The sequence below is a fragment of the Rhinatrema bivittatum genome, chromosome 4, assembly GCF_901001135.1.
Source record: "Rhinatrema bivittatum chromosome 4, aRhiBiv1.1, whole genome shotgun sequence".
NCBI lineage: Eukaryota > Metazoa > Chordata > Amphibia > Gymnophiona > Rhinatrematidae > Rhinatrema > Rhinatrema bivittatum.
The window spans coordinates 161,902,756-161,930,190 of NC_042618.1; the positions used below are offsets into that span (position 1 = coordinate 161,902,756).

The following is a 27,435-nucleotide window of genomic DNA, read 5'->3' on the forward strand; positions in this document are numbered from 1 at the left end:
ACTTACTCAGGGTGCAAATATTGGGGAAGGGTGGGAAGCAGATAGTAGGGTTCTGAGGAGTGTGGCAGGATTGCTAGCTTCTTAAAAATGTCACCGACAGTCTTAGCTGCCACACTTCTGGGAACTCTGACCCCTGCCTGCCCACTTCCCCAGCATTTCAAACCATTGAAAGGGCCAGACTCCAAGGAGGACACCATCTCCTTACCATTGCAGTGATTTGACCTGTGCCGTACCTCAGGGAGATGGAGGAGAGAGGAGTGCAATCTCTTCCCTTGCCTCAAGCAGCAGATTGCCTTGAGCCACCTCTGATACACATATAGTTGTACATGGATTTATCTTCTAGCCACTGTTCTAACAGCAAGGATTGCTCACTACATAGTGTATGTATACCTGGAAGCTTCAGAGAGCTTTCGATGAATCTCTTCATACACATCCACATTAAAAGTTCTTTGGACAAAGGACAATGCCATCTTCAGAGCCTCCACTCGCAGCTGTGGGCAGTGTTCAGCTATAAACTGAAGTCGCTCGATGCGCATCAGACCACTGTAACTGGATGCGTACTGCTCCAGATCCTACGAAGTAAAAAAATGCAACTGTTGATAGACAAAAAACATAAATTCTGTTCTTCCCTGGCTCCAAGGAAATAATCCCCTTCCCCATCTAAAGCACCCTCCATACTGCTGAAGGAATAGCCCCTTTCCTCTATCAAGTTCATTCTCCTTTCATAGTCCAAGGGAAAATCAGATTTTATCATATCTATTTCAGACACCAAATAAAACAGAAGGGAAGAGCTTTTTGCACCTTTGATGCAACTCTTCCCTTAACTGACAAGAACGAACAGTGGTTTTCTAAAGCAGAGTACTGGTGTCACACTGGTCATGTGACTTGTTTGCTTTCCCAAACTCTGAACTAGCAGTCATATCTTCATTCCAGCTATCTGCACCATATCAATTTAAGGAAGAGCAGATCTAAAGAGAAATAAGCCACTCCACAAGGGGTGGGGGGGCATGTGAATCCCAGAAAGTACAAAAGCCACCGAACAATTAGAATATTCCTTTCATCTTTTTCCAAAAATCATTTTGTATGGATTCACATTGTTGGAATATTAGCAAACTTATAGGAAGCTTATAAAAAAAAAAAAAAAAAAAAAAGGCTGAAAGGCTTCAAAAGAAGTGGGCCTAGGAGGAGGAAACCAACTTACTCTGAATATATGCAATCTAATCCACTGACCTGCTTTATCAGAGTCAAGTTTTTGTTAGCTTGATCTTTAGTGATAAACATATAAATGATGGATAATCAATTTCCTGTATTTTCTGTTGCTTTATAAATTAATCTAAAACTGTATCTTTAATCCATGAAAGCTATTTGGTAAGTAGCATCTGAATATAGTGCTGGATTTGAAAATAAAGAGAAGCAGCCTCTGTTTGAGACCTTAAATTGTTTTCAAGTATTCAAAACAACACATTTATTTATTTATTTAAAACCTTTTATATACCGGTGTTAGTGTGTACATCACATCGGTTTCCATCTTAACAAAATGTTTGGAAAATACATTTAACAAGGGTACAACATTGTAGGGTAGGGTGCACACAAAGAAAGGCATAGAAAAACCACAACTGGCGAGAGGTTCTTAATATAGGTGATTATTGGTATAAATCATGCTAAGTGAAATGATAATTGTAATCTGAAATTTCACAGTTCGCTAAAGCTGAGAATTTTAATGCTAAGTGCTTACTACTTAGCAAATACAGTCGTCCTAAAGCCAGGTCCAAAATTCAAAGTGCCCAAACCTGGAATAAAAGGGGATATGTTGGATCAGCTTTAAATCTTTCCTATTTTCCCTCATATTATGGAGTCTGTTACTTTTGTAAAAATGCTGTCATGGGCCATAGTTAGAACAAAAAATGTTGCATTCTCCATAAGTCATTCAATTATAAACTCAGCTAGCACAATAAATTATAGATTTTAAAGTTAGGTAAACTAACATCTTCTGCGTTCTAAATTTTAAAATAGTTTAGCTTTTATTGAAATTCAGTAATAGTCAATGTGTGTATGCCTGTTTTGTGGCCTAGGAATTACAACAGATTTACAGCTATTGAAAAAAAATGTTTTAAGCCATATTACATCATGGACTGATTCAATTCTAAACAAACCTGCACTTTTTTTCATCTGCTGTTGAACAGACTACTAACAATTGATACTTGGAAGTATATTATATTCTTCAATCAAGAAGTTTATAAGAGTTTCAGTATTCAAGAGAAAAGCACTATAGAATAGAGAACAAATGTTATAAGAGGCAGCAGAAAGCCCATAATTAACTCCAACAGAAGTGTTAAAAAAAAAAAAAAAAAGGCAAATTAGGCACCAGTGATGCTCTCACAAGACCCTAGTCTGTCATTGTCAATTTACTGTCTTGGAGGACATTGGTTCTCCCCAGATATTGCTCCCTCTTTGCCAGTGATAAAAGATTAAACTGAGTGCATATGAGTTATGTCCAAGGTAAAAAAGGGGCTTGCTTTACTTGAATGTAAAAGTAGGAAGAAGTTAAAAATGTAATAAGTGGGCCGAGATGTGACTTGGAAGTGGTAACAAATAGAAGTGCTAGATACACATGAAAATCTATCATAAGAATATAAAGGCTTTGAACAAATGCGGAGGGAAAACATCCTGCAGTGTTCACGGAAAAATGATTTAAAAATTTCTGCAATCTGAATTTGGATCCTCCATCTGCAGGGATGACAGCAGAGGTGGTCTACTTAGGACCAAAGAGGGTGGGAAGATGAAGAGTGCTCAGGGTATGCCTTAAAGAAGGCCCTTGCTCTCCAGTCTTCAGGTCAGTAAGGACCCCGAGCCATATCATCTGGGGAGCAGCAGGGGGGGGGGGGAGTTTTTTGTCCCCAGCATGGAGGATTCACAAGAGTGCCAATGAAACCAATTCTACCAGAATCCTCGCTACTTACATTTTCTTTATGAGTATCTCAACTAGAGAAACTAGGATAGCATTCTCTAGCTCAGGGGTCGGGAACCCATGGCTCGCGAGCCAGATATGGCTCTTTTGAGGGCTGCATCTGGCTCGCAGACAAGTGTCGCCACACTTCGCGGTTCCCCGCTGACCCAGCTGCTCCCCGGTCCTCCGCCGCCCGGGCTTAAAATGCTGTCAGCCCGGGAGGAACGCGGCAGGACAGCTGGAGTCAGCGGCACCGGCGTGCTCTCTTCTCCCCCCCCGCGGCCCGGAAGAGGAAGTGGAGAGCATCGGGTGCCTGCGCGGGAAGAAGAGACCACACTAGCGTGGTCTCTTCTTCCGCGCCGGCACCCGATGCTCACCACTTCCTCTTCCGGGCCGCGGGGGGGAGGAGAAGAGAACATGCCGATGCGAGTCATCGGATGTCAGCCGGGTGCCAGCGCTGGAGTCATCGGGTGCCTGCGCGGGAGTCATCGGGTGTCAGCCGGGTGCCTGCGCGGGAGTCTTCCCGCGCAGGCACCCGATGCTCTCCACTTCCTCTTCTTCCCGCGGCCCGGAAGAGGAAGTGGAGAGCATCGGGTGCCTGTGCGGGAAGAAGAGGCCACGCTAGTGTCCGACGGGAAGAAGACTGCAGCGCGGCTCGGAGGAAAATGAAGAGTTTCAACCGCGGCCGATGGGACTCCGGCTTCGCCTCCGCGAGGGCTGAAAATGAAGGAGGTTAGTGTTGGGAGGAGGCTGCTGCTGCCGCGAGTTTCCCGGGGTGGGGGAGAGAGAGAGTGAATGAGCGAGCAAGCATGTGTGTTTGAGATCCTGTGTGTGTGTGTGAGTGAGAGATTGCATGTATGTGAATGATTGAGAGCCTGTATATGTGAAAGAGAGTATGTCTGTGATTGAGAGCCTGCCTATGAGAGAGAGAGCATGAATGTAAGTTTACCATTGGGAACCTGTATGTGTAAGTTTGTAATTGAAAACCTGTTTGTGTGAAAGAGTATGTGTGTATGATTGAGATCCTTTGTGTGTGAGAGAAATCATGTGTATGTATGATTAAGAGCCTGTGTGTATAAGTAAGAGAGAGATCATGTGTGTGTGTGTGATTGAGAGCTGATTTAGGTGAGGGAGCATGTGAGTATGTGATTGAGAGCCTGTGTGTAAATGAGAGAAAGAGAGGACATGTTTGTAAGCATGTGAATGAGAGTCTGTGTGTGAGAGAAAAAGACAGCATGTATTTATGTGATTGAAAGCCTGTGTGTGTGTGTGTAAGCGTGAAAAGATAGACACCATGTGTGTAAATGTGTAATTAAGAGCCTATATGAGAGAGAAAAAACATGTGTATATGTGAGTACTGAGAGCATGTGTGTATAGGTGTGTCATTGAGAGCCAGTGTGAGAGAGAGCGCTGGTATGTGACAGAGAGGAGAAAGTTCCAAGCAAACCACCCTGCCTCCTGCTAATTCAGAACAATCTCAGGACACCTGGATATCAAACGTTCCCAGGTATGCAGAGCAATAAAAATTTTGTATCCTTATTATTTTTCATTACTGGATCTTTGTGTCTGCTATTTTGAAATATTTTGTTGGTATCTGGAAATGTTTTATATGAGTTTTTAATTATTGGATATTCCACTCATCAGCTGTTTCGAAATATGTTCTTTTTGTTAGTATAGTTTTACTGCTGATGATTTTATATTTCTTGATTTGTTTTATAAGGATGGGTGATGTTTCTTTTTTCCTTTATTATACTGCATACAGAGACTCTGGCTTGTTGCAGTTTCCAATTCAGTTTTTTCTGCATGCTTCTTGTTATGCGATTTGGTCTCTTTATTCTATGTTAGGTGAGGGACAGCACGTGATTCAGGTGAGGTTTTCTGCTGGCGTGTAGTTTCTGTGTAGGACTCTATAGCAGCCTGACTTGGTCCGTTTTCCTAATAGGAGATGTATTGGTGTCTTAAGGCCTGGTGTAATATTTTCAGAGACTTATTGTACTTTAAAAGTGTGATCTTACATAAAATGCACACATTTACTTGTATTTAGTTTTAAACATATTGTATGGCTCTCATGGAATTACATTTTAAAATATGTGGCGTTTATGGCTCTCTCAGCCAAAAAGGTTCCTGACCCCTGCTCTAGCTGGTTAGTACAAAGAAATGACATTTTTGCATGCTAGTTCCTCCTGGTTCTTTTGGCTTCCAGCTCAATCAGAACTGGCCTCTATTGGGGTCATGCTGCCATTTAGTCTTCAATCACAACCGCCTGGGGCTTTTTTCTCCTATTTTTATATCTCCTGCCCCTCTCAAGCGAGTCTCTGCAGCAACAATTCTTAACCTCTAAAGCATGGGATCTAAATCTGGTCAATAGATGTCAATATCAAGTAATGGTGGAGACTTCTTTCTGTCATGGGCTGAGCATGCTGCATTTGCAACAAATCCAGCACTGGCTAATCTGAGGAATTGAATACTTGTCCCAGGAAATGCTTATGTTTATTAGATGTGTCTGACTTATTTTACATTTATGTTTTTATGTTAAGTTTATTCTTCTTTTTTTTTTTTTTAAATATTCACTGTATTATTTTTATTTTATTTTTTTATATTTAGATTGTTTCTTTTAATTGTACATCACCTTGGTTTTTCTTTTATGGGAAGAAAAGCTTTTTGTCAATGCAATTAACTAAGTAACCCAAGTACTCTGCATAGTAATGTGCAGTACTTGCCACTGAGCTACTGTGCCAACTCAAATAAATAACTTCTGAACAAGCTAAATCTTTCTTTAAACACATTTTAGAGATTCAGAAGCAGCACAGGGGATTTTAAGAGGCTAAAAAGTGCAGCTTCTATTTACTACTTTTTCCTATCTAAGGAATGAACACGGAGGAAAAATCCAGATTTATTTACGTATACAGCTTTTATGCCAGGAAATATTTTTAAGCCAAAAACTCTTGTCTATTTTAAATAAGAAGAGAGGCTGACTTAAAGGCATGGACACATATATACTCTGAAGGAAAGGTGGGAGACAGAACTGGTGGAGTTGAGGACTATATCAGAATTTAAGAAAACATGGGAGAAGCACAGAAGATCTCTGAGGGTCAGGAAGAGACTATAAAGCTGAGCAGCAGATATAGATGGGCAGACTGGATGGGCTGGATTGTCTTATCTGCCATCACGTTCTATGTTTTTAAAGCATCATTCTTTCATCCTCACAGGTATTAATAGAGATTCCACTAAAGCTACAGAATGCACTACAAACAACTTATAAATCTTTGGGTTTTCAACACATAATGAATGTATATCATAATACAGAGGAACATAAGAAATGCCATGCAGGGTCAGACCAAGGTTCATTGAGTCCAGCATCCTGACTCCTACAGCAGTCAGTCTGGTTCACCTTTATCCACATGTTAATTCACACCTTCAAAAAAATGAAGCAGATTTGTGAAGCAAGACTTCCCTTGGGTAAAGCCATGCTGGCTGTGTCTCATTGAACCATGTCTATCTAAATGTTTTGTGATTTTATTTTTTTTATAACAGTTTCCACAATTTTTATTGGTACTGAAGTCAGACTCACTGGTCTTCAGTTTTCCGAATCATTCCTGGAGCCCTTTTTAAATATTGGGGTTACATTGGACACCTTCCAGTCTTCAGGTACAACGGATGACTTTAATGATAGATTGCAAATTAATTGAAATAGATCTGAAATTTCATTTTTTTAGTTGTTTCAGAACCATGGGGTGTATACCATCCGGTCCAGTTGATTTACTACTCTTCAGTAGTCAATCTGGCCTACCACATCTTCTAGGTTCACAGTGATTTGGTTCAGTTCATCTGAATAGTCATCCTTTAACAGTCTCCAGAATGGGTATCTCCCCAACATCCTCTTCAGTAAACACCGAAGCAAAGAATTTGTTTAATCCTTCCGCGAAGGCATTGTCTTCCGCTAGACATCTAAGATCACTGGACAAAAACCTTCTAGATATCCCATCACCACGACAGGCCCGTCTTGACATCACCAGAAAAAGAGCATTCTCAGTCATTGGACCAATCTTATGGAACGCACTACCAGACTCTTTAAGATCCATATCCAACTCTAAACATTTCAAAAAATCCTTAAACACACACCTATTTCAATCTGCTTTCCATATATCACACTCTACATAACAACCTCTTTTCTCTCATGCATGCAAATAAAATGGTACATCATTATTATATATTGATTTATCTTATGTAAATTAATTATTGTTTTAGATATTTTTTATTTTTATTTTTGTAATTTTACGCTTTTTTATAATTTTTATAATCTTACGTTTTTTAAGTTTAACTTTTACTTATGTTTGCTTTTTTTATTTAGTTATGTAAACCGTTTTGATTAAACACTGTTTTAAAGACGGTATACAAACACTTTCAAATAAATAAATAAATAAATAAATAAAAGTGCCACTTTAATCCCTCAATCAGCTAACGGTCCAACCAACTCCCTCGTAGGCTGTTTCAGATCTTTTTTTTTTAAAGTTTTTATTAAGAGTTTTTGCCTTATGGCAAACTTCTTTTCAAATTCTCTCTTAGCCTGTCAATGTCAAAACACACAAACTCCTAGTTATTGCCTGCCCTCTAACTAGCTATGTAATACAAACACACTATACCCCAATGATTTACTTCTCCCCAAAACTTTTAAGTTCTAAAATTTCCCCAAGCAGTACTTACAGATTATTTTCAGCCACCCGCAAGGTGATCCTCTCCTCTCAGTGCTCCCACTGGATTGTGTGCCGAGTGAAAAAGTACTTTAATGATAGGTTTTGAATCTGCTGGTTGTTAGTTTCATGGCATGTTCCTTTATGTTAGTATTATTTGAAAGGCTAAATAATCCTTTATTTACCTGTTCCACCCCACTCATGATTTTATAAAGTCTAGCATATCCCCCCTCAGCTTTCTCTTTTCCAAGCTGAAGAGTCCTAGCCTGTATAGCCTCTCATCATAGGAGAGATGTTCCATCCCTTTATCATTTTTGTTACCCTCCTCTGACCTTTTCTATCTCTGCTACATCTTTCTTGAAATGGAATGACCAGAACTACACACAATACTCAAGGTACGGGTCACACCATGGCTTGATGCAGTCAATGATATTTTCCATTCCTTTTTGGACCATTCCTAACATTCTATTTGCTTTTTTGGCCACTGTAGTATACTGAGCTGAGTATTTCAATGTATTATCCACAAGGGTTTCAAAGTCATTTGCCTAGGTAGTGACTTCAAACACAGAACCCAGCATCATGTATCTGGAGTTGGGATTACTTTTCCCAACTTCAAGTGCACCATTTTGCACTTTTCCACATTAAATTTCATCTTCCATTCAGTTGTCCAGTCTCCTAGTCTCATAAGGTTCTTCTGCAGTTCCTCGCAATCCTCTGCTTTTCTGTTTTTTGCAAAGTTCTTATGAAAAATACCCCTGTGAAAGTTATATCTCAGAGCGGTGAAGAGGCAGGATAAAAGGAAAGCCACAGTATAAGCCATTATTCTTATGAACTTTATCACATTTTTTGCTTAATATTGAATGTATTCTTTGCAAAATAAAGGCATTATGAGAAAGGAATGTTCTGGAAAGAAACTAGTGCTGCATGTTCACTGTGGAAAAGTACTTGGAAATACTGAAATGAACCAAAGATCAGTACTCACATCCCATCTTAGCTATAGCCTTATCTTACTGTACATGCTGACAGTATTGCATATTACTCTGAATAGACGTGGGGGGGGGGGGGGGGAGAATAGCTAAGGCTGCTGAAATGCTAAAAAGTAAAAAAAAAAAAAAAGACAAAGTCAAAAAGTATGTTAAGGATCAGCACAGAGATTTGTTTCTGTCTTCTGCACTCAATGCATGAGAAATGACTTACAGGATCCAGTCTTATTAGTAGATATAAGATAAAATTATAATGCCAACCAAGTAGGAAAATGTTATGTTAACTAAATAGCTAACTCATTAGTGTACAAATTAGAGGTGGTAACCTATTTATTCTAATTTATTAGTAACAATCTCCAAGTCTGCATCATTAATCTACTGTTCAGGTGACCTGCACATTCCTGGGATAATTTATTTCCTTGAATAAATGTTTTTCTTTCTTTCTTGTTGTCAGATACTGGCATTAAGCAGATTTTTCCAGCCCATAACCTTCTGGCATCCCAGATGGGTATAGAAGAGAGGGAGGAGGGGGGTGGGTAGAGGAAAATTGGTTCTTACCTGCTACTTTTCGTTCCTGAGTTTTGCCTTCCTGCCAACAGATGGAGACAGAAAAAGTTTCACGCACACTGTACATAACCCAGTGTGCCACCTGCAGTCCCTCAGTATTAACCTGTACCCTGACAGCAACAACCATGCATTTCTAAGCAAGCTTCTAAGCAAACTCGCACCCCTCCAACAAGCCAGAAGAAGATGAAGTTGCCCAAAAAGACAACGGAAAACTCGTTTCCCAAATTTAACATAAGCGATCAGCATTGAAAACCTCCAACTCCGCACTATATACAAAGTAACAGTACAAGCAGCGGCGGTGGCATCCCTCCCCCCTCCCAATAAATGGGCAGGTCTCTGGGTTGATCTGTGGTACTACAGGAATGAAAATTAGCAGGTAAGAATCAATTCTCCTTTCCCTGTACATACCCTGATCAGTCCAGACTCCTGGAATGTACCTAAGCTCCCCTTAACTCGGGTGAGACGTGGGGAGTTCCACAGGTAGAACACTCTCACTAAAGCACATGGAAGCTGAAGCACCGACATCCAAGCAATAATGCCAGCAAACGTTGGCAACGACTTCCCAGTAGCCACCCAACAAATTTCATGTGGCGACACCTGATGTTCTCAGATGACTTCCTGCCCTGAGTCACATGTCAAGTGCGCCCCTAAACCCCCCAGCAGTGGGCACCATTTAAAAATTAAGTCAACTTCATTGCTTCCTTCAGCCACCACACAATTCTAGCCTTAAACGACTTATTTCCCTTCTCTGGACCACTCCACAGTACAAAGAGGTGATATGATCTACAAAGAGGAGATGCGATGTATGGAAATCGTAAGTGACTTTTAGATACCTCAATAATGCAAGCCTCCAATCTAAGAACCTAAGCTCCCCCTCATGAGGCGTAGAAGAAACCAAATCCATAAAAGCTGGATGTTCTTCTGTGTAACTAAGATGAAATGCAGAAAAGAAGGCACCATGCATAAAAATACTCCCGAATCAGACATCTATAGGAAGGGATCTCAACACAACAGTGCCTGGAGCTCTGAAAGTCTCCTGGCTGAATAGCAACCAAGAAAACCACTTTAAGAGTCAAATATTTAACCGTAGCTCTCATTAGTAGCTCAAACAGAGCCTCACATAATACTCTAAGAACTAGATTCAGATTCCAAGATGGACAAATGTTCCGCACCTGATGGACAAATGTTCCGCTCCCTGAAGGAACCATAGAACATCCGGATGTGAAGACAGAGGATACCTTGCACCTTACCTCGGAGACAACCAATGTTGCTACTTGGACACTTGGAGAGTTAAAAGCCAGTCCCTTGATTGGAACCTTTCTGTAGAAAAGCCAAAATATGCAATATCGTAGCTTGAACAGACTGAAGCTGCACTGAGTCAACAACCAACCAGGACTTGAAGATCCTCCAAATTCGCACATACGTCAAGGATGTAGAAGGTAGAAATAACCGCTTTGCAATATCCCCTCCATCTCAGTTGTCTCCTCTCAGAAGTGAAGGTGCAAGACAGAAGTGAGCCGCCTGACCCCAAAAATATTGGGCCTGGTGGAAAACAATCGACCAATATTCAAACCTCGAGACTGGTGCAAGTAAGCACCATGAAAGACTGTCCCTGGCTTCCCCCCCTCTAACGGATGAGGGAGATGAAACTCTTCCAATAATGTATTCCAACGGGAGAAGAGCCCCCTGCTGAGGCTGCATCTGTGAGAACTCCCAATGCATTAATCCCAATGTCGATGGCATAGAACCCAGACCAGTAAATAGTCCCAGTCCCTGGGCACTGAAAGCTCTAGCAGAAGCCTAATCTGACTCTGCAATTTCAGCACTCTCTCCCCGTGAAAAACACCCTCTCCACTATGTGCTGAACTGAGCTCCCAGATATTCCAGAGTTTGTAAGAGGACTAAATGGCTCATTGCTAGATTCACCACCCATCTTAGAAACTTCAAGCGCATTGGTACCTTTTGTACTGATTGTCGACAGAGGTCATTTGATTTCACATGAATAAGCCAGTCATCAAGATACAGATACACTACACACCTTCCTTTTCCAATGCCATTTTCCCCACTACCATCACCTTGGTGAAGGTACATGGAGCTGTCGCAAGCTGAAGGGGAGGGCTCGAAAACGAAAATGTTCCCTTAGGACCATGAACCTCAGGAATCTCTGGTGTTAAATGATGTTAAAATAAATGTTAAAAGTTTGTTGGTTTTTTTAATTTATATTTTTATTGAGCTTTTCATTTTCCAAAAGGATATTACACAGCTTGTATCAAGAATACAGTTGTAATAAGATAACCTATAAGAATAATATCGCATATACATTCTGTGAAACCTAGAAAATACTTATCAGCAATTAAAGAGGATGGCTAAAAAGAAAGAGCAGAATATATTAGGAATTCAACATTAACATTTGGGTCTGAACCATATATAACTAATTCCCCCCATAAATTAGCTAAGGAGATACATGGAGTTAGGAGCTAAGGTATGAGCGAAGTTGTTCAGGCAAATTAAAAACATACCTCGTATTTTGATATAGTACTATACGACGACAGGGAAAGCGCAAAATAAACTTAGCCCCAAGTTGTGTAACCCTCTCTCTCATTAGGAGAAACTCTTCTTCTTAACTGTGTATTAAAGGATATATCTGGAAAAATTCTGATAGGTTGGCCATGAAAATTAACATTTTGATATTTAAAATAGAATCTGAGAATAGAATCTCTCTGGGAAATATCTGCAAATTGAACAATTAGAGTAGCTCGTGTCTTTATCTCCATATCAGATGATTTTTCTAGGAGTTCTGACTAGTTTGTATCTTCTTTTTGATCTCCCTGGGTCTGGTCTTGTATATCTCCCATAGCTACTGACTGAGAGATATAATATATTCTAGATATTAAAGGTATTGTTATTTCTGTATATTTCAAAACATTTATGAGGTAACTTCTAAATAGTTCCTTAGGAGATAATAAGTGAGTCTTAGGAAAGTTTAAGACTCTCAAATTAACTCTCCTAATTTGATTCTCTAATTGCTCTATTTTATCTGAGTGGATCTTTTCAGATTTACTTGAACTTTTTCTCTCATTAGTTTTGACTCCCAAATTACTTACTAAGCCATCTATCTTTTCTATTTTCATCTGCATTATTTTATTATTGCTCAAACCATCTTGAACTAATTTAGCCAAATCATTAATTGACTTCTGCATAGAAAAAATCATGCTTCCAATTTCTTCTAAAGTAAATTTAGTAGGGGTTATTACAGAAATATCCTTCATTGCTCCCCCCTGACTTCCTTTTATCTCCTTCTCCTTAGAAGCCATTATGGAACTGAATTCCTTCACTTGATCTCTAGAGATCTATAACCCAGGATCTACCGGAGGGCGGTTAAAACTACCCACCCTCCCTTCTTCACAAAGAAAGGAAGAAACCAAATTCAGTTTGGGATCTTCAAAGATAAATTCTCCTCCTCCTTTCCCCGTAGGTGGCTCAGGTGTTATAGGGGCACCAGGGCTCAATGATGTTTCATATGTCAAAGAGCTTTGGCCCTGCTCCTGGCCAAAGTCTCTAGCGACTTCACATCCTGGTGACAATATGGTTCTAACAAAAAGATTCGAGATACGTGGTTGATTATTACTTGGAACAGGTGTAGAAGTTGCTGCTTTCCCTTTCCTCTTGGTATGTGGCATTACCAAGAGGAATTGAAATCCACGAGTTATAAAGAAAAAAAATACCTCGAAATTTTATTCCTTTCAGGTCCTTTTGAACACACAATCGTTCACGTCTGCCAGTCTCAATTTGACCGCTGAAATCCAAGTAAGTGAAACCTTCCGGCAAGCTCTGGCGAACTCCAGCGAACCCTGGTGAAGCCCGGCAAAGCCGCGCGGCTTTGGCGACGTGCCGACGGCGAGCGTGCCATTCAGACGCCGCTGTTATGGGCGTCTGAGATCGCTCCTCCCTCCGATGTCAGAGCCCAGCGGGCCGGCGGGAAATCCAAAAGAAAATTATCCAATGGAGCAGTATCAGCCTGCTCCAATAATCACAGCAACAAGAGAAATCTCAGCAGGTAAAGTTTTTCAAAGGAGCTGCGTCTACTTGCTCCAGCAGGCAAATTGTCAGCAGTCGATGTTAAAAGTTAAATGATGTTAAAAGATTTAAATTAGAATTTAAAGAGTTTTTACTCCGCCATGCTTATAATATGTAACAGCCTGAAGTATGTGTAATTCAGTTTTCAGTGAAAAGAATGTGAGAACATGGTTATTAGAAAAATGAGAATAATGTGAGCAGAGTAATTGCTATGAGCTTTCATTAATGTCAACTGACGAATAATAAATAACTTGATCTAGGGACATAGATACCATTATTTAGTATTACTTTTCCCAGTTTCTGTGAAACTAAAAATGTTTGTCTGAAGTGTGTGTTTATTATTGGTTTTTATTATGTATGTATTTTTGTTCATCGCCTAGGCCTATTCTGTGTTAGGCGATCAATAAATTTTAATAAATGAAAAATGAAATGAAATGAAAGGTGCTCTGGCCTGTTGGCTATGTGCAGATATGTCTCTATCAAGGCAAGAGATGCCAAGAACTCTCCCCTTGTTTACCGCTTATATGACAGACCTCAGAGTTTCCATGTGGAAACAGAGAACCTTGAGAGCTGCATTTACCTTCTTTAAATCCAATATCTCTTGAATTAGATACAGGGGGGGAAAAGAAACAGGATGCTTAACTTAAAATTGACCTCCAGTCACATTAAGCGTGTTCAGGGTCTGAGCCAACAAACTCAGCAAGACATCTCTGTGAAAAAAAGAAAAATCTGAGCAGAGTCCAAAGCAGCTCTGAATCATATGCAATTTCCCCCACTTCTAGAAGTGAAGAAAGTCAATTCCCCATCGGAATCCTCTGATGTCTCATGATCCACACTCCCTTGAACATTACCAGGGACAGCCTCTCCCTGTGGCATTTGCCCACCATGACTGACAAATGAGAGGCCCAAGCATCTGATCCCTATAAAGCAGGTTGCTTTGCCTTCGCTAGACACCCCTGCAGAAAGGTCTGCAGGCCCTGGAAACATCTCACCCAAGAAGGGGAGGATGGATCTATACCAGAGTCCATAGCCCGACCTTGCTCTCTCCAACCTCTCTCAGGGAAGCTTCTGCCCTCGGGAACAAGGGAGAACTGACTATTGCCTTGCCTCCCACTCCACTCCCTCTCCAGAGACACCATAGGCAAAAGCTGAAACAGTCAAATCACTTTGAGCATCTAAACAGCACTGTCACAAACGGAGAGAGAATGAGGACTGAATTGCTATCAGACAGCAAGCCTCACAGATAGCAAGGCGCTTGGACCTGTTCGTCCCTGACGTCTAGCTCTCCTGAACTTAGGCTCTAGGCGACCTCCTGCACGCACCAATGCCACCTGGGCGTACACGCACACCCTTCTAGGACGCATGCAAATATGAGCTCAAGACTAGATCGCGGTCGTACACGCACAAGTACATGCGCAAATATGCGCTTGTATAGGCCATGGTCATACGCGCATAAGGAGCTGTGCAAATGTGAGCAGTCTAGGTCGCAGCCATACACGCACAAGTACCTGCACAAATATGCCCTCAAGTACTTGCACAAATATGTGCTCAAGTCCAGGTCACAGACATACACGCTCAAATCTAGGCTGTGGCCTTATGCGCACAGGTCCCAGCACATGCAACCACCACACAGTGAGAATGTGCGCACACGCCTATGCATGCAAGAAAAGAACCACTGCAGTGGCCTAACACACGGCTAAGTAAAGCCTGCCTGCACCTTCAGTGCATTTAGGCCCAGATCTGTTTATCATCTGGCACTGAAAATCGTCGGCCTGAAGAGCTTCATAACAGCTCAGACCTCTTGACTAGTCGAGAATCCATGGAGACTGAGGACAGAGCCAGCATCTCACCAAACACGCTTTGCGCATAAGCAAATTAAAACCGGCAGAAGACCTCTACTCCTCCTCAGTGCAGATGCCTTTCTGCATCTCTGCGGGTCAGGGAACTGCCGGCGATAGTTGAGGAAGGGATTCCTCTGCCTCTCCTGCTGATGCTGCTAAGGAATCGAAAAAGGTTGCCGTTTCCGCACTGACAGGGAAAGCCTCAGTGCTAGATCCAGTCATCCATAAGACTTGTTCTACCGGTGCGGCCATGCTTGATGCAGATCCCTGAATGCTTTTGCTGCATGCACACACTTTCCTCCCCTCACCTGCGGCACCACCAGCAACACAATGGCAAACAAGGGAGCAATCCCTCAGCACCACAGAGTCAACACCCAGTCTCCTCTACAGGCAGAGAAGCTGCTGAAAAACCCCATTGCTGAACTCCCTGAGCTGTTGAGGTAGCTTCCCCGCCTGGAACCTTGTTGCTGCACAGATTCCTCTATCTAATTCCTTGTTCTCTTTTTTTTTTATGAACTCTCTAGAATAAAAAAAGATACATAGCAACCAATACTTTCTTTTGGTGCAGAGGTTCAAGTTCCAGGAGCGCAGGCCGCAAGGCAGATCATAAAAAAGCCAGACTTACAATACCTACTCCCTAGAATGGATCCCAGAGCTGCTAGCAGAAAAAAGAAAATCAGCCAAATTAAAAAAGGGATCAACTAAAAGAAAACAGCCACCCTCAACCTGTAGCTGGCTCAGCAGCTTCTTGAGAGGGAGGGGGATCTGGACCACCAGATTTACATCCCACGGATTGAAGGACCAAGCATACAAAAGTGTCACCAACCCCAAGCCTCGTCCACCTCGACCAGACAGGGAAGGAGCCACTAGGACACAAAAACCCCCTGGGAGGAAGGCTCATAAATCCAAAAGTCTCCTGACTGCAGAACTGCAGGTTTTGCACCATCTACCATCTGCTGGAAGATGTGTGGAGAAATACAGAGGGACTGCAGGTGGCACTCTGGGTTATGTACAGTGTCAGTGAAACTTTCTCTGTCTCCATCTGCTGGCAGGGAGGCAAAACCCAGGAGTCTGGACTGATATAGGTATGTACAGGGAACATGGAATCCTGGTAGGGAGTAAAGGTTTGTGCCCTACCTTGCTTCCTTCAGGAAGCCCACGGTTTCAACCCCTTCCCCCCATGTAGGAATCCCCACTGATTTCTGATTTGGGCATCTACAACATTCTGGCTGGTGATAGATGTTTCCGATCTATTTGGGTCTAGGTTTTGTTTAGTTGTTTAGTGACTGTTTAGAGTTAACTTAAAGATTCTCTAGAGCAGGGGGGTTCCACTTACCTGGTGTAGTCTGTTACAGACACCTCAAGATACTATCTTGGGAAGACTTCCCCCAAGACCGGTAATGGAATCAATATCCATTCCACAATCAAATCCTTAGCACCATTCTTGGGCAGCCATAGGCAGGATGCTGAGTCAAAATGTCTACACTAAGGAAAACGAAATTATTAGGTAAGTAATGTCTCCACTTCCTAGCGTGTAGCCAGATGGACTCAGGACCAATGGGATGTACAAAAGCTACTCCCGGACAGGGTGGGAGGATGCCCATGGTCTAGTTAGCATCCCCCTTGCAAAGGCTGAATCCTCTCGGGCCTCTACATCCTGGCCGTAGAGGCAAAAGCTCACAGCACAGTCCAGATGTATTCCACACATTAAGAAAGGTGGAAAGCAGGCAAAACGATTACTGGCATGGTTAAAATAGCTTCTTTCACCTCCCCTTTTAGTCAAAAGATCTTAATTCAAAAATTGGAAGAAGGATCCAACAGAAGAAAATAGGATAATGCATAAACGTTGGCAAATTAAATGTAAGACATTGATAAGACAGGCTAATAGAGAACTTGAAACAAGACAGGCTACTGCTTTTGCGTTGTCCGACATTACATGGACCGCTTGACCCTGGAGTCTGTGGCTGAATTGTAGACATGCCAATCTGACTGACCGGGCTTCCAGGCGGTTGATGTTCCAGAGGGCCTCTTCCTCGGTCTAGTGCTGGGAGTGGCAAGGAGACACATTGAATATGTCCCAAGGGGTGCTGTGAAATTCCAGCGCATAGCCTTCTTGTATGACCTTCAGTAAATATTTGTCCAAAGTGATCTCAACCCACCTCTGGTAGAAGAAGGCAGTTGACCCCCTATTTCCTCATTCCGAAGGTGGGTCGGCAAATTTTCATTTTGTAGTCAACAGCCCCTCTCTTGGGCTGTTGACTACGAAAGGACTGAGACCTCTGAAATTTCTATAGGGGCAAAAGTGTCGGGAACTCCTGGATCAACCCTTCATAGGCGAGGAGCACTGTAACTTTCTCTTATCTTCTGGTAGCAAGGGAACTGGAGATTTGACCCATTTACTGACCAGCTTTTCCAATTCACTTCCGAAGAGGAGTGATCCTCTTCTGGCCGCCACCACTGAGGCCACTCCTCTGGCCGAAGTACGGACTAGATCCGAACCCGCATCAGGTACAAAATTGGCGGCAGGTTCCATAACCGCTCTGGTATTCACCCCCGAGTCATCCACCTCCTGAGAAAGGAGTAGGCACGAACGAGCTACCAGGGCACAACAAGAAGCAATCTGTAAGGTCATTGCTATTGCTTCAAAGGCCTGTTAAAGGATGGACTCCATCCGTCTAATGTGTGCATCCTTTAAGGCCGCTCCTCCCTCCACTGGGATAGTTGTTCGCTTAAAGATGGAACAGACCAACGCATCCACTTTAGGGAAACGCAAACGCGATCTCACTGCCAGATCCAGTGGGTATAGTTTCTTATGCTCGTCCCCCTTTAAAACTTGCTTCTAGGGCATTCCATTCCAGGTCAATCAACTCCTGGAAGGCTTCCAGAAATCAGAATGGGGTTCTTCTTTGGATCTGTCATAGAGTCCCCGCCCCAGGAACTCCCAGCATCTTCAGGGTCTGGGAAACCAGGGCCAGCAATTCGTCTCTATGGAAAAACCATAACATTTTCCGATATGGTTCTAAACCAGGGGGAATTTCCTTATCTTCCAAGGAATCTGTATCCTCCTCTTCGTCCATGCTGTCCAGGTCGCTGCCAGGAATACCCTTGGTGAGGCGAGGTCTGTCGATAGGACTGGGAGAGGGAGGGCTTACTGACTGAGGTTCCATCCAGACAGGGGCAAGTGAGGTAGCAGACTGTGCCTGTACAAACAGGTTTAAAGGCCCTAGAAATTTCCACCCAAGAGAAGGCAGCCAGGTCCATGGCTACCCAGGAGGTACTGGGGTAGGTGCCACAATTTCCCTCTCCCATGGATGACCCAGTCCCAGGAGTACTCAGATCTGGGGTATTTCCAGTTAAGGCTGTGGCTAACTCCTCCTCTGAATGGGAGGAACCGGGCTTCGCAAAGTCCAGGGAGGCCAACTCTCCCTGGGCTTCCTCACAGCGCTGACATAAGTTGGAATTCAGGTCAGACTGTGAAGCCCTAATATGACAAACAGCGCAAAGAGAAAGGTGTTTAAGTTTCTTGGCTGCTGGAGCCATTGGCGGCTCTTAACTGTGTGTTCTGTGGGCTCGCACTTAAATTTTTTTGTGCACATATTTTGGGTGTCTAGGCGGGACACGGAGAGGTGCACAGACAGCTCGAGCGCCCAGCTTTACTTCGGCACTTAGTAGGTTGTGCGCGTATGTACACGCGTGACATTATGCGTACAGTGCATACACAGACCCAACACACTGCACGTACCAACATTCTATGGAGGGCAATATGGCATGCATAAAGACATGCGCAAGATGGCATTGCTGTGGCCTACCACGCGGTGTGCGGACCAAGCCTAAAGAGGAGCCTAGCCCACCTGGGGGCCGTTCAACCCGCTCTGAAGCCCACTTCCCCTTACCCCAACGGGATTGGGAACGACATCGGTATGGGTCGCCAAGCTAGGAGACCCTCCAGATGTCTCTGAATTGGGAGGTAAATCTCATTTTTTTTTTAAACCTTACCTGGGCTCAGCGCTTACCGGCTGAGTACAGAGATTGTCTCCAGCCATCACAGCCGTGCTTAGCTTCCTGTACCCGCTGCCTTTCAGCTGCTTAAGCAGCAAAGTTCATGCCAGAACCGGCTACCAGACCAAGGCACACTTCTGAGGGATCTCGGAAATCGCCTCAGGAATTCTCAACCGGGGAAGGACCTTTAGGTATCATCGCAGGAGAGCAGGGCTCAATTTTTTTTCTCCAATTTAAATGTAAAATTTCTCCTTCCAAGAAGTACAGCAATCCCCATAGGGAGAGGTACGTCCACAATCTGCTGGAGACGGAGAAATACTGAAGGGCTGAGGTCACTCCAGAGGTGTATCTAGGGTGACATCAGCTTTGAAATCTGTTTCAATCTGTCTCAATCTCCATCTGTTGGCAGGGGAGTCCATTTGGTTATATGCTAGGAAATCACTATAGTCTGATAAGTGAATAATTATATTGTATATTTGAATATATTTAGGCACTGTGCTGCACATGCAGAGGCAGAATGATTCAGTGGCGACAGGGGCCAGAAGATAGTTGGTGACTCTATGCCACCCAAAACTATTTGATGCATAGAGGCAGGAGAATTCAGCAGCAGTGACAAGTGTAGGCCCAAGCCCATGAGGAAGAGAGGATTGCGATCAGCGAGTAAGGTGGCTGCAGATGGGCTTGAGGACTGAGGGGAGGCAAGAGGGGAAGAGATGAATTGAGGTGACTGCGGATAAGCTTGGGGACTGGGGAGAGATGAGTTGAGATGGGATTGGGAATTAAGGAGGGGATGAATAAGGTGGCTGCAGATGGGCTTGGAGACTGGGGGGGAAATGAGGCAAGGTGGCTATGGAAAAAAGCAATACTATCCCTTTTGTATGTTTGGGGTGGGGGCACCGAATTATTAGCCTGCTCTGGGTGCCAGCATGTCTCACTCTGGCTCTTCCTATATGTGGCACAATTTGAAGAAACATTTGTTTATTCTTCAGTGTATTTTTCTAAACTTTCTTCTTGGAGTAGACATAAAAATATTTTTTTCACATGGACAGCCTCGAATACAGAACTACACAATTTACATCAATGGATCAATATATTAAACCTGAATCTTTATTTTACTTCAAAATTCAGCACAGACGGGATAACTTAGATATTATGATTATTAAGGAAATTTAGGTACTGTCATCGTAAGCCGATTAAGTAAATTATTTTACTTAGCTTTCTAGATTTTCAGCCTAAGCCTCTGAAATTGGGGGTTTCAATGAGCCAATTCTTCAGTTTTAGATGACTGCGTTCAGAGTTTAGTGATTTTAAAACTCAAGCTGAGAATATGTCAGACAGATTTAGATCACATGGGTACCCAGAGAGGGCAATAAAAACCGCATATCAAGAGGGCATGATATGCAGATCATGAGGGCCATTTACAGTACAAATCTAAAAGAGACCTAAACAGAAGTATGCATTTTATGTTTCACTAACAGATCACAAGCAATAGCGGCATCTATTAGAAAACATTGTCAATGCATGCCGTATTTGCAGAACCACCAGTTATTCCTGCCCTTTGAATAGGCCATATCAAAGGTTTGTTCAAGCATTATGCTTGCCAATTATATCTTTACATACTTCTACAGATGCAGGACATCATGCGTGTGGACTATGTCCTCAAACACTACAGGGAAGAGAATGGACAGAACTTAATACAGGATAATAAAAGTTTTACTTAAATTACATAGACCGTATGACCAATTTTGGGATATATGCTCTACAATGTAGATTTCTTACAGTAAGAACATAAGAAATACCATACTGGGTCAGCCCTGCATCCTGTCTCTGACAATGACTAATCTAAGCCACAAGTAGATCCAATCCGCCTTGCTCATAACCATGGATAAGCAGTGGCTTTCCCAGCTCTACATGGCTAGTGGTGGTTTATGGACATTTTCCTCCAGGTACTTGCCCATACCCCTTTTTAAACCCAGCTACACTAACTGCTTTCACCACATCCTATGACAAATTCCACAGTTCGCTATGTGAAGAAAATACTTTCTCCAATTTATTTAAAACAAGCTACCTATTAGCTTCATAAGAGCAACCCTTAGTCCTAGTCTGTTTACCCATTCCACCCAACTCATGATTTTATGAACCTCTATCATATATCCTCTTAGCCATCTCTTTTCCAGCCTGAAAAGCCCTAATCTGTTTAGCCTCACCTTATAGGGGAGTTGTTCCATCCCTTTTATCATTTTGGTCGCTCTTCTCTGTACCTTTTTTAGATGGGGTGAACAGAACTGAACACACTACTCTAGGTGCAGTCACACCATAGATATCTTCTATTTATTTCCCATTCCTTTCCTAATAATACCTAACATTGCTTGTTTGACCACGGTCACACTCTGGGTCGATGATTTCAAAAAAATTGTCCACAATGATTTCAAGTTCCTTTTCCTGAGTGACAGTATCTAATCTAAAACCCAGCATTGTGCACCTATAGTTTGGATTATTCTTCCCTCTATGCATTACTTTACACTTAAACATATTAAATTTCAGCTGTCATTTAGTCACCTAGTATTACAAGGTCTTCTTGCAATTCCTCACAACTGGTTAGTGATCTGACAGCTTGGAACAATTTTGTGTTATCTGCAAATCTGATCATCTCACTTATCACATCCTTTATAAATATATTAAAAAGCAGAGGTCCCATTACAGATCTCCAGGGCACTTCATTGTTTACCTTTCTCCACTGATTCGGTCCTATTCTCCACTTAGTACATAATAACATAAGATTTGTCATACTGGATTAGATCAAAGGTCCATCAAGCCCAGTATCACCAAGCCAGGACCTGGCAGGATCCCAAGGGGTAAATAGATTCCATGCTGCTTATCCCAGGGATAAGAAGTTGATTTCTGCAACTCCTCCTTAATAATGGTTTATGGACTTTTCCTCCAGGAACTTGTCCAAATCTTTTTTGAATGGCACTACACTAATAGCTTTCGCCACATCCTCTGGCAATGAATTCCAAAGCTTGTGTGTCAAGTAAAATAATATTTTCTCTCAGTTTTAAATGTATCACCTAGTAACTTCAATGAGTTATCCCTAGTCTTTGTACTCTTTGAAAAAGAGTGAACAAAAGATTGTTTACTCGTTCCAAGCCATTCATTTCATAAACCTCTATCATATGAAATATAGTGCACCTTCTCACATAATGAAAGTAACATCAAACCCAGTCAGTCTCAGATTCCCTCCTTTTTTCTCTACACAATTTCTTTATTCACTTCCCTACCAGCGTTGGGTTCTCCACCACATAATTGATGTCTGGTGCATTTTGTTGGTCTTCCTGTGGGTCTGCGTCGATCTGCATAGGCTCCACCGCGCCCTGCAACAGGAAGAGATATTGTCATCCGAAACCGCCGAAATCAGAGAAAGATAGCATCATCCCAACACACTACCCACACATAAAACACCCACACAAACCACACTATCACCACATTCATCTTTACATCCTACAATGAGATTGCTGCCCACACCTCATCCCAACTCAATGCTGCAGCCTATAATGGCAAAGCACACTCCCACCTTTAGTGCAACCCTTTCTGCATCATTCAATTACTGTGTTTCTCTAGCCTTGGAAACATTTCTCCTGCTTTTTGTAACAACTGGGGTTTTCCTTCATCCTGTCACAAAAATTGTCAGCAAACTCAAATTACAATGACTACACAGACTTTTCTTCCAATACTAACATTGATCTGTAGAGAGAGAGAGAGAAACAAATAGTAGAATCATGAAAAAGCTTGAAACATATTTTGGGATAACTTGCCTGCCAATGAACTAATTGGAATTTTTAGGGGTGAGGGAAGAAGGTACAGGCAGGCCTGGATTTGTCAAATTGGTACACTACACTTGAATCTAGGGTTGAAAAATCAGGGGGGGGGGGGGGGGGGGAAGAGGGGCGGCAGCAAAATGACTGAAAATTTGCTGCCTTTCAGCTGTGCTGAATCTCACTCAGCAGAGAACATCACTCTGTTTCCTGATCCAGCTTCACCCCTTCAGGCAGCATGCAGGGAACAGGAGAGGAAAGGAGCAAGCCTGCAGCAGGCAAAGCAAAGGGGGATAATTGTGGGGAGATTAGGAGGAGCTGAGTAGAGATAATTGGAGGTGGGAAGAGAAGCTGTAGGATGAGGGTGTGTGTAAATGTCTGTGTGAGAGAGAGAGAAGGGAGCAAGGGTAGGGGCAGTTTTTGAACGTGTGATAAGAGAAGGGATTGGTACAAAATGTGTGTGTGTGTATATGTCATATTGGGTGGGATGTTTGTGAGGAGATGCACGGAGGAGCAAGATCAAAGCATGGTAGGGACACCTCCCTCATCTCCTCTCCACCCAGCACAATTCCCTCCCTTGATCTTGGATTCTATCCCCCACAGATCCTGGAACCCAGTCCCCAAACCTTCCTAAATACAAGAAAATGCCTCTTTCCCATCTCCCTAGTCCTCTTTCCTTCTCATGGTCCTCCCCTTTTCTCCTCACCCCATTCCTGAGGTCTCCTCCCTGTACCGATATTTGAGATCACTTTTCTTCATTAATAAAATGAAAACTAATAATTATAGTGTAAAACAAATTTATTTTCATAATGGGATACAAAAGATGGAGATGTTTGCCAATTTGCTTCAGAATTTTTTAATTTGTGCCGCAGAATCTATCCCTGAGCTGCCACAGGAAAAGAGGGGACTGTCTTAGACCTTCTGCTCCCTGTTGTTCAACCTTGGGGGAGAGGGGAGTGATGGGGGCGACAGCACCAACAATGCCTAGGGGTGCCAGAAAACGAAATTTGTTTCTGGGTACAGGAAAGTCAACCAGGGTTTGGCATCTATCCTATTGAGAACGGCCTCAGCTTAATAAGAGTAGGCAGCAGTGGCCTAATAGTTCGAGCAATGAACTGCAAACTAGAAAAAAAAAAGAATCCTGCTTCTTCTGACACTTATTGTTATCTTAGGCAAATCAGGTACCCATTTGGTAATGCATGAAATAAACTGGCAAACTTAAGATTGTAAGCTCTTTGGGGTAGGAACTTATTCTTGAAAAATATGATACCTTCAGCTAAAAATGGAAAGGTAGTCTAGAAATACAAAATAATATAATATGGCAAAAAGTGCTCCAAATCCAGGCATACGCATAGATAATTCTCCCTTGCTACTCTATGTACTGAAGCAAAATCTTTTATATTTTTATTGGTCCTTTCAAAGGATATCACTACATCATATTAAGACGCTAGAGTTGACTTTCCAGTGAAACACTGGAGGTTCTAAATCCTTTCCTCTTTCACCAATTTATGGACTTCTAACCTAATCTGAATCCTTGTCTGACAGTTGAGATTTCTGTCCTCCATTTATTTTTCCTAATTATACTGGATACATTTGACAACTTATGACTGTCATAAACTGGGCATCTTATTTATTTGTTTGCTTGCCCATCCTTCCATAGCTATGCTCAGAATGGGGATAAAATTGAAAAATATAATTTATAACATAAAATATACAATAAAGGTATATATCATATCATAACCAAACCAACAATAAAAGGGTAAAAAACAAACATGTCAATAAATACCAACAAATTAACACATCAATGGATAGCAATACAAAACAGCAAAATTTAAATAAGGATATTTACTAAATAAATCAAATCAGAAGCATGAATAAATATCTTTTGATCCAATCACAATTATCTAAAATATATAGTTAAAATTAAATAGACCTGGAATATAATCAGTCACTGACTATTCACTAAATTAATCCCATATCCTATAATTTACCAATAAATGAAAATTAAAAAAAAAAAAGTTACTAAATAACACAATTTCCTGCTCGCCCAATAAATTAATCTTGCAGTCTGAATTCAGAATGGAACATATCCTGCTAGTACCATTACAATGATGCAAACAACTATGTTTTAAATTTAAGGGATCGCGTGAACATAATCAGATCTTCTAGTCACCGTTATGCTCTCGGGCAACTTGTTGCAGAAAAATATGGCATGGCATATGAAAAAGGACTGGCTCACATACAGCTTAATTCATGACATTATCAGTTGTGCTTTGGCAATATAGCACCAACATGATCAAGTTAAAAAAAATTGTGATAGCTCATGATTCCATTTTTTTTTTTAAACTTTGCCGGTAAACATAACTGGGAGTGAGAAAGTATTAGAGAAAAAGTGATGGGGAAAATACAAGAGGAGATAGTTGGGGGTGAGGGAAAAACTGAAGGGAATGGCAGAATGTGAGAGAGAAGTGAGTAAAATAAAATGACTGACAGGGTGAGAAAGTCAATAGGGTGATGATGGGGTGTGATGCAAATGAGGTTCCATTGGGGGAGAAGGGAGACAGATAGCAAGAGATTGATGGGCGAAGCAACTCAGTGCAGGGGTGATGGAGGGTGAGAGGTACAATGGAAGGGAGAGTTGGGAAAGTGAAGTGCCTGGACAGGGAAAACTGAACGAGAGAAGAAGGAAAAGCATGAGAAAGAAGGAAGGATGAGATCCAAGAATGACAGGATAGAGATAGCAAAGTCACACTGATCAAAGGGAGAGATTTAGAGGCAGGGAAGAGAAACCAAGGAAAATTAGATGAAAGGGAAAAGGTAGATATCAAGGGAGGGGAGGGACTAATAAAGACAGGAGAGAGAGAAAAGGTAAAATGAAAAAGAGATCCCGGAATAGAAGTCATAAGACAGATGAGGAAATCAGGAAAACGGGACAGAGGCCAAGGCAAAAGATAACAAAAGGTATGGGGTCCATTTGTTCACCACCTGTCGAAGGAATGGCAGGATAAATTCCAAGACTCATGATCACCGGATTTCTACGTGACTTTTTTTTGAACTGACACCTGCAAAGATATTTCTTAATTTCTGTCACTCGTCTATGTATCTAGTTAAGGGTTAGGGGAGGGAGTGGGAATAGGATGGGGGGGGGGGGGGGGGAAGAAGTGAAGGAGTATTTTTCAGTACCAATGTAGGTTTTATGTTATCTCTGTTTACTGTATTACTTATATATGGCTAAATTTTAATAAAAGCCTTTAATTTAAAAAAAAAAAAAAAAAAAAGTAAAACAAAAATGATTTTAGTTTCAGCCTAGCAACTGGAATATTTAACAGGGATCTAGTAGCTGTATGACTTCTGGAGCAAAACTATTCTCTGTACGCTTTGATGGCTTTAGTTGGATAAATATAAGTATTATCCAGAAACATTATAAATGTGCTACTGAGACCACACACGTCTTCAGATGTGAACATCTCTGATGTAACTTAAGAAGAATGGACCTTTGTGGTTTCAAAAGCTCATGTGCAATATTTATAGATAATAGCTGATCCAGTCCTATGACTGGAATGTAATTTTCAGTGTTAAATTATTGTATTTTCTATGAAAAATGTATTTTTTGTTATACGGAGAGAGGAGGTGGAGGGTTAAATAATTTTGTGAAAACAAGGAGTTTGTCACTGAGTGGAACAGAGCTGATGAGATCCCCTTGATGAGAAACAATCACCACATCACTGATCATGCAAGAATCAACCAAGTACAGTAGCTTTTCCAGTGTGGTTTGTACAGAATTCTTATGTCTCTATAAAGCTAGAGGAAGTTCAGTAACAGCGGTGCTCTGTGTTTTTACAGGGTCCTTCTTGGGGTGCGGGGGCTGAAGGAAAGGGATAGACTGAATGTGATTTCTGAATTTATCAAAATCTCAAGGGGAGACCGTATGGGCCCCCAAGTCTCTTAAATATCTAGCAACACCTCTGGTACTTCCTGCCGCTAATTTTGAAAATTTTTAAGCTGTGTGAGGGGACCCAGAGTGGGAAGCTAACATCAACTGGTACCATAGAGTTCTATAAAACCTGTGCTCTTTAGTCTTTTTTTCTATGCTGATAGAGAGCAGCTTCAGTCTGTGGTAACCGCTCCCGGGCCCACCGAAGTGGTGGTGGCTCCACCCAAGCCAGCACCAAGTGAGAATTTTCATGTGCCCTAGAATTTTCTACCTCTTGTTACAGTACATTTTCCATAGTAAAAGAGGACTACACATAGACATTTTTAAAAACCCTGTAATTACTTAGGAAACTATAATTTTGAAAAAGTATCTGTTTTAAAACAAACAGTCTCTCCATATTTTGTTAAATTATTTATTCATAATTTTCAGTATGCAATGAAATCAAGATAACTTGATACAGAAACAAACAGAATCAAAGTAACAGTACTATATAAATAACCTGACAAGAAAAATATTGCTGTAAATTATCTGTGTATAGACCAAAACTGGGGAAGCAATTTAGAAGAATATATAAACAACCCCAA

General features: G+C 41.8%; 1 protein-coding gene across 7 annotated transcripts in view; it reads right to left on the reverse strand.

The window, feature by feature from the left end:
- GPS1 (G protein pathway suppressor 1) overlaps window positions 1–27,435 on the reverse strand; it is a 91,516-nt gene that overhangs the window by 54,015 nt on the left and 10,066 nt on the right. For all 7 annotated transcript variants that reach the window (XM_029599046.1, XM_029599045.1, XM_029599041.1 and 4 more), the window contains 2 exons: window positions 22,384–22,476; window positions 391–572 (listed from right to left, as the gene is read on the reverse strand). In XM_029599046.1, the coding sequence (XP_029454906.1) occupies window positions 391–572; window positions 22,384–22,476 (275 nt within the window). The remainder of the gene's footprint in view (window positions 1–390; window positions 573–22,383; window positions 22,477–27,435) is intronic.